Below are 16,901 nucleotides of genomic sequence, written 5' to 3'. Positions count from 1 at the left end.
GACCGGAAAAAAAAAAAAAAAAAAAAAAAAAAAAAAAAAAAAAAAAAAAAAGGTTAAGAATTCAAAATGAGCCTGCTAAATACTATGGTGATGTTGGCTGAATGATTTTATTATCCATGCAAAAATGTGATGTCCTTACATATTCATAAACATGGAAGTCCATTCACAAAATAATTAGTTAACTCCTTTTATGTATGATTTGTTCCGGTTCTGTATACAAATCAATTATATGTAGGTCTGGGAAAGGCTCTTCCTACGGGAGCCTCAGTAGCCTCCTCTACAAAACGGGCAGATTGGTTCAGGACATCTCTGAGGGCCTTTCCAGCTCTAAAATTCAGATTTATAACAGTCTGTTTTTCTCAAACCCTGTTTTGATAAGATCTGCCACTAAGTGAGCACTTACTACATGCCATGCACTGTGCTAAGCTTTTCACGCGCATTATCTAATCGAATCCTCACAGCAATCATGTGAGATATTATCATCCCCATTTTAAAGATGAGGAAACAGAGTCTCAGACTGGTTAAGAAGATAGCTAGATTCAAAGTGGGGTCTGTCTTAACTCCAGAGATCTACAGTCATACAGTTTCTTTATAACCAAATGAGCCTAAGGGGATGCACACAATGTGGAGACAAGCCAAAGAAAAGGGCTCTGGTATAAAGATTTACCACCAGCTGAGTAACTTTAGCCAAGACTTTTAAATTCCGTAAGCCTAGTTTTCATCTTCTATGAAGAAATCAACAACCTGGGTAATCAGGTTACCTTTTAGGGCTCACATTTCATAAATTTGTGGCTAGATTTTTCAGTCATTTTTTCATACATTTTTCCATTCATTAATTTGACTAATATTTATTGAGTGTTCCCACTCTGTGCTAGGCACTGAGAACACAGAGATGAACAAGACGGACAAGGACCCTGCCTTCATGGAGCTTATATTCTAGTGAGAGACACAGACTGTGCACAAGTAAACAAAGAAATAATCCAAATTGTATCAACTGGTGGTAAGTGCTAGGAATAAAATAAAACTGCTATGTATGATGAAAGTGCAATGCTGGAGAGGCAGCCCAAGACTCTAGAAGCCTCCAATCTAATTAGTGAATCATAACTGTAGAAAACTTAAAAAATTAAGTAAAAGTCTTTTAAGTTCATTTGTAGATGTAAAAATGTGAAATACCAAAGAGTCTAATCAGTTACTTGGAGTGATATAGATCTGATATCAGACCCATCACTAGGTGACCTAAATGACTCTTTTTTTAATTAGTTTTTATTGGAGTATAGTTGCTTTACAATCTTGTGTTGGTTTCTGCTGTATGGCAAAGTGAATCAGCTATACGTATACATATATCCCCTCTTTTTTGGATTTCCTTCCCATTTAGGTCACCGCAGAGCAGTGAGCAGAGTTCCCTGTGCTAGACAGTAAGTTCTCATTAGTTACCTATTTTATACATAGTAGCGTATATATGTCAATCCCAATCTCCCAGTTCGTCCCACGCCCTCCCCCCACTTGGTATCCATACATTTGTTCTCTACCTCTCTCTAAACCTCACTTTTCATACCCGAAAATGGGGCTAAAGATACTTGCCCTACCTACCTTGCCAAAGAGAATTGAACGGGAAAGTCTTGGTCAACTGTACAGACTGCACTGAGGTAAATTTATTTAATTACACAGACATAAGACAAAGATGAGACAAAGAGGCTCAACAGCCAAGCCTGTACTTTGGTCCCTGACTTATAACTTTCTGACAAGTCACAATAATTTGTTAGCTTTGATGCCAATAATTTTATGAAGCAAAATTTCCAAGTCTTCCTCTGAGTCAGTGCACGTTTCATTCTTCTCGTCTTAAACAAACTGGAGAAGAATGAGACATACAAGCTTGCTCAGAACAGATTCTCCGGGGACGCTTTCCTCCACCCAAACCTCCCAATAATCTCAAATAGTCGGCCTGGCCTCAGTGAGTACAAAAGTACAAAATCAGCTAACACTAAAAGGAAACCATGTGCATGTGTAGAATGACTGGGAAGGCCTTATTCTGTGCAGATATTTAATGTAAGTGTATTTTTGGCACTAAACAAAGGCCTAAATTAGCTCCATATTAACTGGGAGTTGAGGCTTCCTGACACTAACCACCGAGGCTGATCCCAGGTGGCTCTTCCCCAGCAGGTCAGGCCTTCCACGCGTGATATAAAGAAGCAAGCCAGGGGCTTCCCTGGTGGCGCAGTGGTTGAGCGTCCGCCAGCTGATGCAGGGGACGCGGGTTCGTGCCCCGGTCCGGGAGGATCCCGCGTGCCGCGGAGCGGCTGGGCCCGTGAGCCATGGCCGCTGAGCCTGCGCGTCCGGAGCCTGTGCTCCGCAACGGGAGAGGCCACGACAGTGAGAGGCCCGCGAACCGCAAAAAAAAAGAAAAAAGAAAAAAAAAAGAAGCAAGCCACAGTTGATGTAACAGGAGTTTACATTTGGAGGTCAAAGAGCAGTGGGTATGAGGGGAAGTCTGCTCTTCTGTTGTTGTTTCTGCACACGATTTAGGGAGTCCCAGCTTCTGTCTACTCCCTCACCACTGAGAGGTTTGGCAGAAATTCTCCAATCTGACATTAATGGGATGGTTTCCACCTGCACTTTCAGTGCCCTGACTAATAGAAGATCCACTTAAGATCCACTTTATTCAAATCAAAAATACTATGTGGTACAGTATTCAGTTCACACCAAGGATCGCATGTGCCATAGGACCAATGCGCTGACATACATGGAAAGAATACCCTTCTAAAAATAAAAGTCCCCTTGTTATATATCTGAATAATTTTAAAGTCTCTCTTAAGACAAAGTGCTTTCCCAATTATGTTATTTTTAAACTAGGTACTGTTTGGGGCATGAACCAACTATAATCCATGGTGATACTTAAGAGGTCACCTGAAGAAGAGAGCAAAAACAACAAGGACGATTAAAAAACTGACATAAACGTAGAATTTTTCCTGGATCGCTCACCATTACAAATGTTTGTCAAAACAAGATTTTCAAAGATCAGCTTTAAGAACATTGCTGAAGTGGTTATGTTTGGAGATTAAAATATAGCAAATGGTTAGTTATGGCTTTGATAAAATTTTCAGTGAAAGCATCATGTACAGATTCAAAAAGAAGATCTCAAACAACTACCATAGAAGAGAATATGATGGGACTAAAAACGTCTCTGACTTTGATAGTAAAAAGAAAAGCACTAATGTTAAAGATGGCTGTAATGAGTCTGAACAGAAGTGTAAACCCTAAAGGTGGAAAAAGTTATATTTGTAAATGCTGTAAATTATGTATGTGATTTTAAATACGTATACTTAACTAAATTAACATGTGAAATACTATAAATAGACAACTGATAATTCACTGGTATCTATAAATATGCATATGGCTAACATGGTCCTAAAACAGAAAACCTTCTGTTAGGAAAATGAGGGAACACCTTCTGTCAAGGTGTTATATATGCTCTATTCTGGCACATATGATGTTGAAAGTTCTGTGAAAGAAAGGATGTGGTTATCCAATGACAGGAGAACAATTAGGTAAATTATGATGTGGCCACGCAATGGACTATTACATACCCACCAAAATGCATTTAGGAGGAATTTAAACTAACAGAGGGACGTCTACTTTACAATTCAAATTACAAAGTAGGATACAAAATTATATACATATACTGTGATTCAGTCTGATAAAAATACGTAAGAGTTTATGAGAAAAATATTAGAAGAAAGACTAAGAAATATTAACAGAGGGATGGGATAATGGATCTCTTCATATATCTCATGTTTGTTTTTCCATTTTCTATCCTATATGAATATGCATGATGTTCGTAATGATACGATTCGTTTAAAATATGTAAGGCTCCAGGTCCTGTCAGACCTCACCGGTCCTAGAAATACCCCACAACTCTCCCATCACTAACGATCTAATTTAGGGGATCACATAATTCCAAAACTGAATAAGTGAAAGCAATACCCCAGGGGGTTACAGCTGTGCAGGCTATGGTATCCTTTCACCAGGGTCCAGAGTCTGGCTCCTCCATTTATTAACTACAGAACCTTGGGGAAGGCACGTCACCTTTCTAAGTGTTTTTATCTTTAAAACGGGCCAATAATAGAGTCAGCCTTACACAGATTCTCAGGGGGAAAAACATACCTTACATTCTAGTAATACAGACAGGAAGAAGATGGAGAAAGAAGACAGAGTGGGAAAAAACAGTATAGAAGTCAAGAAAGGCTGTTGGAAGCCCACAGGGTAGAGAGAGGAAAGGGGTTCAAAACTCTAGTGAGAAGTGCTGCTATCCTGGGGAAGGTGGTTTGGGAGGGGCCTGCCTCGCCCCATCTATTGTCATAATTTTGGACTTAAGTTTCAGACATAAGTGTTTTAGATGAGTTCTCCTTTCTACTTATGGAAAGTACAGTAGCGCTTCACACAGTGGGGGAAAACTGACAGAACTCATTGACCCCCAGAAGTGGTTCAGGTAGAACAAACAGCTGTGTGTCAGGGGGTTGGTCCCAAACTCTGAGACTCAGGCCATCTGAGACAGGAGGCCTTCGGAGCTGCTTCCATGCAGTCAGCTGGGGTGACTGATGAATCCCAATCAATAGGGATGCCAAGAACGAGGGGATGGGACTAATGACCCTGTGCTACATGTTTCTCAGGAACAAAAAGAGATGAGAACCCAGATTCAACGTATCTACGCTTTAACGAGACGATGAAGCTATATCTCACGATGAGATTCTACTGAAGTGTGAAATGATTATGAGAGACTAAAAACTGTTTTAAATTCACAATGCCCTGATGTTTAGGATGGTTAAGTAAGAGAACAAATTAATATTATGTAAGGTATCACCCTATTTTGGTAATGACGCAGATAATCTGCATAGGAAAAAGACAAGACATATGCCATTAAAAATAATATGAATAGCTAACAAGTATTGTTTATGTTTAAAGAACTGGCAGAAATGTGGGCAATTTTAATACTATTTTAATTATTTTCTGTTGGTGCTTCCTAAATTATCTGAAATCAGTGTGGGCAACTTTGCAATAAAGAAAGAAAAACAAGTTTGAATGCTCTAGTGGGCACCACACCACTTAGTTAACAGTGAACAGAAAGACGAGTATCCGTACCACTGTAACTGTGGACAAATAAAACAGAAAATAATCCTTCATCAAACATTTGGAATATATCTTAGGAAAGGAGAAAAAGAAAAAATTATTTTCCTCTCCCTCCCACTCACTGTCCTCCATTTCAAGGTACACAGTTTAAAAACTGAAGGGTTAATTTATCGTGATGCTGGGTAAAAAACAAAAACAACAGCCTTGAAAAACTCCAAATAGTTTATTGGCTCTGAAAACCAAATCATGTTATATTATACTAAATAGATTAGAGGTTCAAGACTTTATAGTATTGCATTACCTTGGCAAGAACGCATATAAAGCTCAGTTCCTACCTTTATTGTTAATAGCTTTCTAATCCCTGACTAGGAATTTATAGTTTAGAAATGGCAACACATCTTAAAGATTAAAGCCATGTGACAGGTAGTTCATGTCCCTTAATAACCAAATCACATGCCTTAGATTGGGGAAGCTTATCTGCCTTTTCCTTCTCTACGGTTTCATTGGTAGGAAACACTTTATATCCCTATTACATGAATGATGAATGGGACCGTTGGTTATGGTCTGTTATTTGCTTGGCTGTAGTCAATATGTTTTCTTTGGACAGGGATTTCTGTGATTTATCTCTCTCCTGGCCTTATCACTTACTAACTCTGGGTAGACAGGAAAAAGCCAAGGTTGTATATAAGGCCTAGTGGCCATTTAGACCTCTAATGTCAGTGAAAATATCCCTTTTAATGATCCTGTTACACTAGCTACTCAAGTCCTGATTATACTCCACTCCAAAAAGGAAATAAAGGTCGTATTTCTTGGAAAGTATGTACATAAAATAAGCAAAATAATATGCTTCCTTCAGACCAGCTCTATTCTTTGCAGAAACGGCTTTCATTTTATAGATGTCACAGAAGTACAATGGGTTACTTTTAGTGATTCTTGTTGCTGTTGGCCCCATTATGGCACCAACAGTGTTTAAGTTTACAAACGCCAGTGGGTTCAGGATCGCCAATCACATCAACGTACATCAGATCAGGAGCAATCATATTTTGTGAAAAAATTCCCTTTGGCAGAGCGGAGAAGAAGCTGGGGACTTAGCCTTTGGATCACAAAAGCAAAAAGAATAAACATTCCCTCTGCCTTGAATTCTTTTCTTTGTGTGTAAATGGCTCATTTGGAGTAATACTTGAGACATGTGGACAGGAGCAGCCTGTTAATTTTTCCTTCTTCTTGGGTCTTTTCCAATTAGGACACTGCTAAGGCAAAACTGCTAGTCAAGTGTTCATTACACAGCCCTCCTTCAGCTGAATCCCAAGTGAAAACAATCTGATAGAAAAGAAAACGCTTTCTTGCCTTCCTTTCCCCAATTCTTCTGAGTTTGCTTAGGCCCGTCTTTGTAACAATTAACATATGTGTAGAATATTATTACCCTTCACGAAACATTTTCATGCCCATTCTTTCACTGATACTCACAAGACCCTTCGGATGCCCAGAGAAGGAAGGACCCCACCGGTGGTCTATTAAGTGGGAGGAAGTCAAAAATCTGGGGCTGAGCCCTCCGTCCCCTCACCCCCACGTCCAACCCATCTCCAGGTCCTGTCCACTTTCCCTCTTAAATACCCCCTTGAATCCTCTCACTCTATTCCATCTCTACCCATTACCACCCAAAGTCAAGTCATCAAATCTCTTTCCCGGAATACTGCAATGGCATCCTAACAGGTCTTCCAACATCCATTCTGGCTTCCTGTGCTCCAGTCAGCCAGAGTTTTTTGTTTTTGTTTTTATTTTCCCAAAATGAAAGTCTGGTTATGTCCACCTGACCACTTAAGGATTGCTCTTGAGACGACAACTAGACTCCTGCCACTGGCCACAAGGCTTCAAGGGCTTGTCTCTGCCCCATCTTCTCTCTCACCATTCTTTTCCTCTCTCACCATTCTCTTCCTCTCTCTTGATTTTTCAGCTTCACTGGAATTTTTACAGCCTTCCAAGATGCCACGTTTCCTCCCATTCAGAGCCTTCTTACATGCCTCTCTCGGCTGGAGCACTCGTTTTCTTTCCCCAACCCCACCTGACCCCTATCCTTCATCAATTGCCAGGCTAACTCTTAATCATCCTTCAAATCTCAGCTCATGCATCGTTATCTGAGAGAAAATACCTCCAACTGACCGACTGGCAGTCCTTTTGTTTTATTCTTGTCTGAACCTCTGTTCCTGTTTCTCTGGGCACTTAGCAGGTTTGAAATTGTAAACTTATGAATATCCACGTTCCCTCTTAGACTACAAGATCCCTGAAAAAAGGGACTGTATGTGGTTTTGCTCAACATGGTTTTAGAACACTGCCTAGAATAGAACAGGCAATCCACAAATATTTGTGAGATGAGTGAATGAACTAACAAAAGAAAGTCATAAGACCAGAATTAGAACCGAGATCTTTTGATTCTGACTCGAACGCCTAGAAAGGAACAATTTCCTTAATCAGATGAAAGCTGGCACACATATATTACCAAACAAAATGTGCCCTAACAACCAATTCTCTGCATTTTGAAGAGAAACATTCCTATTGTCTGCTTCTCTCTTTTTGCATTTACTTTTAGGGAGCATTCACACCGTACCAGCCACTGCCAGGAGTGTGTTACATACATTTACTTATTGACTCCTCAGATGCAGGTACTGTTAAATTATCCTCATTTTACAGACAAAAAAATGAAGCGTATATATAATATAGATCAAACCCCATTTTTTTCCTTTAACAAAAACCCCAGTGACTGTGTTCTCTACCTGTAAGTTCAAGTTAAAAGGGACAGATTCTTAATTAACAGCTCTTATTTACATTCCCTGTCATCCAGAGCACAAAAATCAACGAGGACCCATTGCTTCTGGGCAATATGTTAGTCAATTATTAGAGAACACCTATTGCAAGTAAGATGTAAGTCAAGGTGCTTCAACACAGTGGGCAAAGCAGTGTAAGATTAGGGAAGGTTCGCTCTTCCCTCAAGCAGCTTGTGGACTTCTGGAGATGTGTCTACCTGAGATCTTTGCAAAAGAAGAGAGCCAACAGTAGAAGGAAGTGAATGACGAATGAGCCATCTAAGCACATGTGACAGAAGAGATCCAAGGACAGAGACTCTTCCAACGAATCCAGATGAGCCATAGGGAACATCAACGTCACCTCTTCCCATCGGCTCATTTTACTATGAAGAAACTGTCGTCTGGAGCATGTCAGCAACTTGTCCTATGTCTCATAGCCAGTTAGCAGCAGGGCTGGGACTAGAACTCAGACCTCCCTGACCTCAGCCCAGTGCCCTGGCCACTTGCTACTGTGGCCAGAGAATACCTCTGAGGGGAAATAAGAGTTTGAACTGGAACTTACAGAGGAATCACCATGTCCAAGGTAGCTAAACGTGAAGTGAGCGTGAGGCACAGTGAGGAGACTGGTTTGAGTGGAGACCAGGAAGCACCGGGCCCAGAGCATAGCGAGCTGTGAATGCCAAGCCCAGGGGTTTGGGCTGCATCTTACATACAGAGAGTAGACAGGGAAGGTTTCTCTGCAGGGACATGTTATGAAAGTGGCTTTTCAGAAGCTTAATCTGGCAATGAACTAGTTTAAGAAGAGGCTAAAGAACAAGAGATTCATGAGGTGCAAACTTTTCCCCTAAAACTGATGACTTTGTTCATCCCCAGGATGGCAGCCTTCATTTGTGCAGGAGGTTTCCAAGAAGTAAAAAGAGAGCTTTCTCCCTGAAACCTCTTGAACGGGGACTGAAGCTGATTACAACCTAAACACCTTTGAAGGGGGCTGGTGATAGATGGTACCCATGTTACTCTGGCCTCCAGATCAGGGGTTGAAATTTGGGATGGAAATAAGAGAACAGGTGTGCGTTGTTCCTGAAAATTCAACACCTGAGAACTTTATAAATCTGGGCTGCCTTTTTAAAATACGTATTGTTTGAGGTGGTTTCTAAGAAAATATCTGTTATATCAAGATTGTTATCGCCACATTTATAAATCTTCTCTTGCCGCCTTACACTGTGCTCTTTGTATCTGTGGTTGATTGACGTTGCTTCTTTAATTTACCGATGACTACAGTTTTGTTACTAAAATTCCTAAAGGACATTTCTCAGACCTCTAGGAACATGGCGGAGAAGATAAACAACACATATAAAATATTACACCATGGTAGGGACTCAGCAACAAATGAATGAATGAATAATGATAATGGTCATCCGTTATTCATGGAAACTACTAATCCCTGGCTAAGCGCTCATGCTAGCTCACCCTAGGTGCTTTATACACATTTCCCTAATACTAAGAACAACCCCAGTAAGTTATTGTTCCCTGTGATAATGTAAAGATGAGGCGACTGTGGTTCAGAGCCATCGTACAATGTCCCCAAAACAACCTGTCTGGTAAGTGGTAGAGCTGAGAGTTCAAGCTACACCCAACATCTCTTAAAGCCAAGGACTCAATCACTAAGCTACATCATCTCCTTGGAAGTGAGGGGCGAAAGACTAAGGGGAAGGAATGAAAAGAGGGAGAAGGGAAGAAAGAAGAAGAGAGAGTGGGGGCAGAGGGAGAACATAAGAGGAATGGGAAGAAAAAAGGAAAATTTGAAAGACATGGTACATGTCATCAAGTTTCATGGAACATGTTCAGCCAACATGGCCCCTTCTACATGCAAAGTAACTTGGGGCATGAGGTACAAACAAGCATTTCCAGGAAGAATATTTATGTCAAAGTGGATTCTGAGACTAACATACAAGGATTATGCATGTTTCACAGGGGCAGGAAGCTTGGTGGAAAACGTTAAGAATAGGAGAACCCCGTGGTAGAAGGGATTTGAGATGTGACCTACACAAACATCTGAGCTGCTAGATGATCATCCATTGGGGGCTTTCACCAACTTTTGGGCAGTAGGCAGTATATAGCTCTTGGTGCACACCTAAGCTGGTCCAACATCCCGGTGGCCCATTTCTCCAGTCCCATTTTTCCCAAAGTCAGCAGCCCCTCCAGTGGAGGAATAACTGGACTGAAGCTAAAAAGTACATTTGGATTTGGCCACTTCTTATGAGGAAAAAACAATTCTAAGAACTTTGAAGAAGCAGCTAAAGGCTCCTGGGAGTGTCTTATCAGCTCCCAAGGTTACTTAAAGTTTAGTGGGAGAGATTACAATTCTAAAAGATCCAAGTCACTTCAAGACATAACAACTGCAGGAAAGCAAGCTACGAGAAGAACAAAGATATTGGCGAGACCCCTTCCAGGGCAGTGGAGGTTTATGGGGATTTACTTCCCATTGGACTGAGGGACCAGACACACGACTAGAGAGGGCTTTGAAAACAATCCTGTCCTTAGAAAGGGTTTTTGTTTCCCCCTATTAGAAAACATGATTTAAAATGTAAAGTCAGCCTTGCTCTACATTTACATAAGAATAACTGGCCACAATAAATCAGATCAGGGATGCGCTCTGCTACTGAGCTTTTTTATTCTGATCCAGTTGGGCTTCACTTTCCTCCCTCACTCTGATTGGGCAAACACCAGAGAACCGCACAGCTGGCAGCTGAGGACACCTCTCACGTGTCCCTGGTCTGAAGCACCAAAGATGGAGAGCTGCCCTCCTGTCCCTACCAGTGGAGCCAGCTTGCAGGCAAATCTGTGTTTAGTCAGATTCTTTCCCCCCACCCACAATGGTCTGCCTTTATTTGCATAGATTAGGCCAGGCTGTTCCTGTCTCAGTTGTGTGGGGTTGTTTTTTTGTGTTTTTTTTTCTCATCTATTATAGATTTTTAGAGACTTGCACATACACACACCCAAACCCTGTCACACACACTCAGAAGACAACAGTGCCTTAGTTTGGGCTGTTGTTTTTCAGTCCTAGGACGTTTCTTTTTTTCTTTTTAAAGGGAAAAATTCCAAGTGATATTCCACTAAGAAACAACTGTTAGCTCACCCCATCCAGAAAACCAAGCCTCCCATCTTGAAATGCCGTGGATGTTAAAGAAAATGAAATGTGAGCTTCTGTGGGTGGACGGAAGGGGAGAGCTGCAGGTTTCCAATGAGCTGAGCGGTTGTTCGGATATGAAGAACAGAGAGGATTTACAACCCATCCCTGTGCCTCCGCTAGAAAGTGGTGACAAGCGGAGAGGTAAACTGAGCAAATCACAGAGGCTTGGCAGCAGCAGCCATAAACACTTCATGATAATGATCAAGAGTTCCAGGTGTAGTTCAGATATTAACAGAGACTCCCTTTTGCTAGAAATGGTGTAATGTCACAGTGACTGTGAACAGCCAGCTACATCAACAGGGAAGTTTTTGTACCAGTTTCTTTGAAAATTTTATTTTTCCAATGCAGGGAGAGGTGAGAGTCTCTCTTAGAATGCTTAAAAAACTAAGTCTTCTTGTCCATTGCCCACAGTTTGAGGCAAGATCAGCAGAAGCATTTTTCATACTTTAAATTTCCCACACACTTACACACGTGCGGGAAATCCTGGAGTGCACACCCAGGATTTCTCTCTCTTATCCTTAACTACCTTGCTACACTTGCAAATCGGCCGCTTTTACCTTTGATCTTGATTCCCATCTCATACAAGTTTTCCAAGATGTGATTTCTTAAATAGATGGCAATTTTTTTAATGGTTAAAAAAATTCCCAATAACGATGGGTCCCCTAGCTATTTTCTTTTGAGAACTTAAGTAATTTAATGGGGATGATTTTTTTTTTTTTTAACTTTTATGGCCAGGTGGCTCAAGGGGATATTTCGTTGCACACTGATTAAAAATAATTTCTTCTAAAGGAGTCTTGACCACAAAATGGAACCATTAATGGGCAGGGACGTTGTCGCCAAAGCGGAATCATGCCTGATCGCCTCTCGTTCCTCCCATCACACGAGCATTTTCTTCTTCTTTTTCTTCTCCTTTTCTTGTCCTTAATGGCAGAGTAAATAAGCAGCCAGCGAGGCCTAAATGTTTTCGGCCAAAAACAGAGTCCAAACTCCTCAGAGAAAACATTTGGCCTCTGTGGTTTTGTAATATGTTCCAGAACACTGAGTTCAGTGAAGAACATTGTGAAAAACTCCCATCCATCGGAATGATGGTGGGGAATGTTACAGTATCAGAAGTTTCATTTGGTCCTTTTCCTGCAGGCCCATAATGAGGCTTGTTTAAAAAAAAAAAAAAAAAAAAAATAGCGCTATGTGGAAGTTCTCATGGGAAAAATGAATGGCAAGAAATCCTAGCTTTAAAAGAAACAGCTAATCTGCTAGTTTGATTGTTCTTCAAAACTTACGCTGAACCAATGAGCCTAATTAAAAACACTTGGCCTACTTCTATAAAGCATCATCGCTTTCTCTATGCTTCGTTTGTATACACCACAAAACTCCAGATAGACTATTATTTTTTTCAAGTGCTCACTAACAAAGTGCTGACTTTGTTGCGATGGCTGAGCTAATTTCTTGAACTCAGTGTGAAACCTTAGCTAAACAAAATTGTGGTAATTTTCCTTAATTTGTAAAAGTGATTGGGAGCGCAAACAAAATTTTCCTCTTGGGTCAATCCTATAATTTTCAATTAACTAAAACTAAGAGTCAGGCAGGCACCAAACCTACATTTTGTTTAAAGGGCTGGGAGGCATTTCCAAGGGTCAGGATGCATGAATTGTTTTTATCATTTTGAGGGGGGTGGAGAGTCACTAATAAGCACGGTCGGTTTTGTTCCTAGTGTTAAAATACAAAAGGAAAGATGCTTCGAGGTCAAATGTCACAGCAAAATAAAATTTGTCCATTTAATTGTATGGGTATAATTAGGATGTGTTAGCACAGTTATCCCGTCATGCTCTGGAGTCTCCTTGTGTGAAAGCAACTTACACTCTGTACTTAAGCGGGCCTTCTGGTCCTTTATTGAATGAAGAAGGAAACATGGGGCCAGTTTCTGGAGACACAGCTACGCAGCGATGACTGCTGCTTTGCAGAGGACCTCGAATGTTACCACTCCCAGGGTGGTCCTTGGACCAGGGTCATCCACCTCACCTTTGGAGCTTGTTAGAAATGCAGAGTCTCAGGTCCCACCCAGAGCTACTGAATCAGAACCTGGATTGCAAAAAAAGATCCCTCGGTTAGGGATCTTTTCGGTTCCCTAAAGATTGTTTGGTTTGCACACAGCAATCTGAGGATCTCTTCAAGTACACACTGGGCACTCAGACTATGCACCTGATGTATTTCCATGGAGAACATGCCTGGTTCTCTCCATGTGACGGGAGGAAATTCACATTCACCCTATAACCCTAGCTTCTTACGGCAAGGCAGGTCCATGTGCCAAGGCTCTTTGGGGTGGCAGGGGGCAGTCGGTTGCAGGGTGCGGGGTGGGGGGGGGGGGTAGAGGCGGCCAGTGGCTGGCGGGGGGGGGGGTGGGGGGGGGGGAGAAAAATGCAGCTTACAGGGAAAGAAAGCACCAATCCAGAATAAAATACGAAAATCACCAATTGTCGCTAATACAAATGCCATGACCAAGCTAGAAGAACGTCGTACTGGGCATTAAAGCACACCCCTACTCCATAAAGCAAACGAACTGCCACACAGATGGTTCAACATCCAGAGAGACTCAGGATTGTCAAGCACTCCTTTCCTCTTCCCTTATTTCTCGTGCTGCTGCTTTAGGTATCCAACCCAAGATTTCAACAGATCCTGTCATTCAGCAGGGACACCCAGATGAATTCTTAAATAATTATAGTAGTAGTATTAGTAGCACCTCATTTGGTCACACATAGGGTGAAACGGAGAAAGAAAGTGGGTCTTAAGAGAAAACAGATTTTAGAATAACACACACACATATGTACAAGATAGCGTCAAAGACCCACAAGGCCAAGGCAGCTCTGTCCACCATCTGCAGTAGTTCTTACCTGTGTAAATGAATCTTCCCGGTGTCCCTTTGCAGAACTGTTTGGATTTGTAGGACAATGTGACCTCTACAACACCAGGGATGTGCCGAGGAGGAGTTTGCACCCGGATGGCATGAGGAGTAATCAACTAGGGGGGAGACATTTGGGAAAAAAAACATTGTCACTGCATTATGTAAAGGACTCATTTCGTATGTTTCTTATCAGCTCTCAATAAACATAGCCTTCAAACACATAACTAACCTGTCAGTGTTTAAATACAATCGTGATGGAACCTGTATAAAAGACACTGACGACAATATTTACAGGGGCTCTGAGCACAGCCATAACAACTTTATCTGAGTTTTCCTACACGGCAGGCACTCTGCTTCCCGGTTTGAAAAGTGAACCTGGCCTAATGAAATGATTTATCTACTACAGGATATCCTTTGGAAAATCTCTGTTTGAAGCAGACACCCAAATCAGAGCTGAGCTCTGCCACTCCTCTCCAGAAGCTGGTGGGCCTGGTGTTTGAAGTGAGCCCTTAAAACATGTGCAAAACACAGAGGGAGGAAATCAGTGGGCCAAGGTGCTCTGATTAGCTGCAGAGCACATGTAGGAAATGCCCCTGAAGACCATTTGGTGCATTAGCTACCAGAGGCACAATCAAAGAGCTTTAAAGGGGAAACCCAAGAATGTGCCTCCCTGAAATAGCTGAGGGATCTAGCAGAACTAAGGACTGTCCATAAAAGGGAAATGGAAAGTTGGGGAGGGGGCTGGAGGATGATCAGTGGTCCATTATGCGATGCCACGTGCACAATGAGAAGGGTCATTTCTGAACCCTGTTGGCAGCCAGAGTACACTGCAAAGCAGAATTTATTTTTCAGTACTCGTATCTTTGTTTATGCAACTAAAATGTTATTAACGGCCATAAAACTGGCATTATCTGGTTCTTTGAAAACCCCAGCCCTGGTATTTGACTGGCTGACCTCTCTGACGGTGCTGGACTCTGCGTGCTCTCTCTGTGGTGTGTGCAACAGCCCATTCGTTACTCCCTTCAGACGCATTTAGATCAGTGCTGCGGTACTGAGTCAGTATGCAATGGGTGATCCCTTGAGTTTATACTAACTCATGTTTGTGCTGTTCTTATAACTTAGAAAGGGCTTTTGTTTCAATGTGCAAATTCAAATGTTTTGCCCAGAGAATCACAGGTGACACCATGAGAATCCAGGTGACACCCACAAATGCCAGCCCCTGCGTCCTGCCTGGGTAAACTGTCCTAGCACAAAGTCCTGGCAGAAAGAATGTAAGAAAGTTGCTACTGCTAAAATCCGCAAGTAATTTCTTTCAAATGCTCCTTCTTGAAACATAGAGGCCATCTGCATAAAAATCATTTTAACTTAGTAATTAGAAATGCCTATCCTCTTCCATAGAATGTGTGGACCCTTAGTTTATTTGCTGGAAATACAGAGAAGATAATTCAGTAATACCGTGCTTATGTGGAACTCCTGGAGACTGAGCTCTCCATGGCTAAGTTTTTCACACGGCTAAGGGTTTATCCATAAAAGCACAAAACATATTTAAGATTTTGACCTTTTCATACTGAAATTCTTCCAAAATGCACTGTACGTTTTCTAAAGTAAGCAAAGTATATATAATTTAATTTAGCCTTAATAAATCAAGATTTTCGTTTGGAACAGCCCTTCTTATTATATCTTGTATCAAAGCTCTATTTATCTTAGATCTATGTATCGTCTCTAATACAGAAAAGCCCTAAGTGACCACTGAGGTATGAGGGGCTATTTTCCCCTGCACTAAATGGCCCTGGATACCTATGAGTTTTAAATTATTTCTATTTTATTTTTATTTTTTTTTTTTTTTGTCTTTCTTCCTCCTGGTGTCCTTTGCACCTTCTATACTGCTTTTCTAATCTTTAAGCATCGAAATCAGGAAATCAAGTTTACTATTGTCTAGAGAATAGGAGAAGAAAAGAGGCTCTGAAGAGCAGTAAAAGATGACCTGCCAAAATCAAGTGCATGTTTAATCTCAACTGATCAGACAGTGTTTTTGCAATGTTGGGATTAACACTTGTTGAGCACCTAGGTTATCTAACTACATTGCCGAGGATTTTACTTGCAAACGCTAATTTGGTCAGAACGATCGTAACTATTTTTATCCCTTTTTTTCAGATGTGAAAACAGAATCATAAATTGTTAAACTGCTTGCACAAATTACCCTCGTTAGAGCAAATCAGAGCAAAAAAGTGACCCCAGTGCAGTTCAAAAAATGACAGGAACAAATTCTTCCTATCTAATCATAAAAAAGAAATTGTTTATACTCATACCTTTAAACTTTTTAAAGGTAGTATCAAACTCAAAATTTTCAGATCCAAAGACTGTGTGTGTGTGTTAATCTACATGCTACATCCATTTTTCACTTACTGCCTGGTCCTTGGCTATGTTTTTGATGGTGGAAGTTGCCATATAGTTATATTCCAAATAAGTGGTACGCTTCTATCTTAAGAGTTACTTGGACTTTAGAGTAACATTAATTCACGAGAATATTTAGGAGAACTCTCAGCCAGTTACGAAACACTTCACCTGCCCTCCCTTTTCTCAGGGGAAATACATTTTAAAAGATGGAAGAATATCAGCAGACAATTGAGACATCTTTTTAAGCATAAGTACTTATTACCTATGAGTTGATACACTAAGAAACAAAATTCATGGGCCTTACAAATTGATTAGATATGACGGCAAAGAAACTACTAAGGGAGTGGGGTGTTGGCATAAAGTACTAGGCTCAGGAAATTGAAACAAATTTTCATTTACAATTTTATTTTCAGTTTTAATCAATCACTCTAACTAAAGCAGAGATTCATTCTTGAAATAACTGTCCTTCGCAAGTGAGGTAGAATGTGAA

The 16,901-nt window shown here is 41.0% G+C and overlaps 1 protein-coding gene across 5 annotated transcripts in view; it reads right to left on the bottom strand.

Annotated features, from left to right (window-relative positions):
• Positions 1 to 16,901, bottom strand: part of EBF1 (EBF transcription factor 1) — a 401,223-nt gene that overhangs the window by 65,938 nt on the left and 318,384 nt on the right. For all 5 annotated transcript variants that reach the window (XM_007447111.1, XM_007447113.1, XM_007447110.1 and 2 more), the window contains one exon: positions 14,004 to 14,130. In XM_007447111.1, coding sequence (XP_007447173.1) covers positions 14,004 to 14,130 — 127 coding nt within the window. The remainder of the gene's footprint in view (positions 1 to 14,003; positions 14,131 to 16,901) is intronic.

The sequence above is a fragment of the Lipotes vexillifer genome, unplaced genomic scaffold (assembly GCF_000442215.2).
Source record: "Lipotes vexillifer unplaced genomic scaffold, Lipotes_vexillifer_v1.1 scaffold194, whole genome shotgun sequence".
NCBI classification, from domain to species: Eukaryota; Metazoa; Chordata; class Mammalia; order Artiodactyla; family Lipotidae; genus Lipotes; species Lipotes vexillifer.
This window is presented reverse-complemented; position numbering and strand designations above follow the sequence as displayed.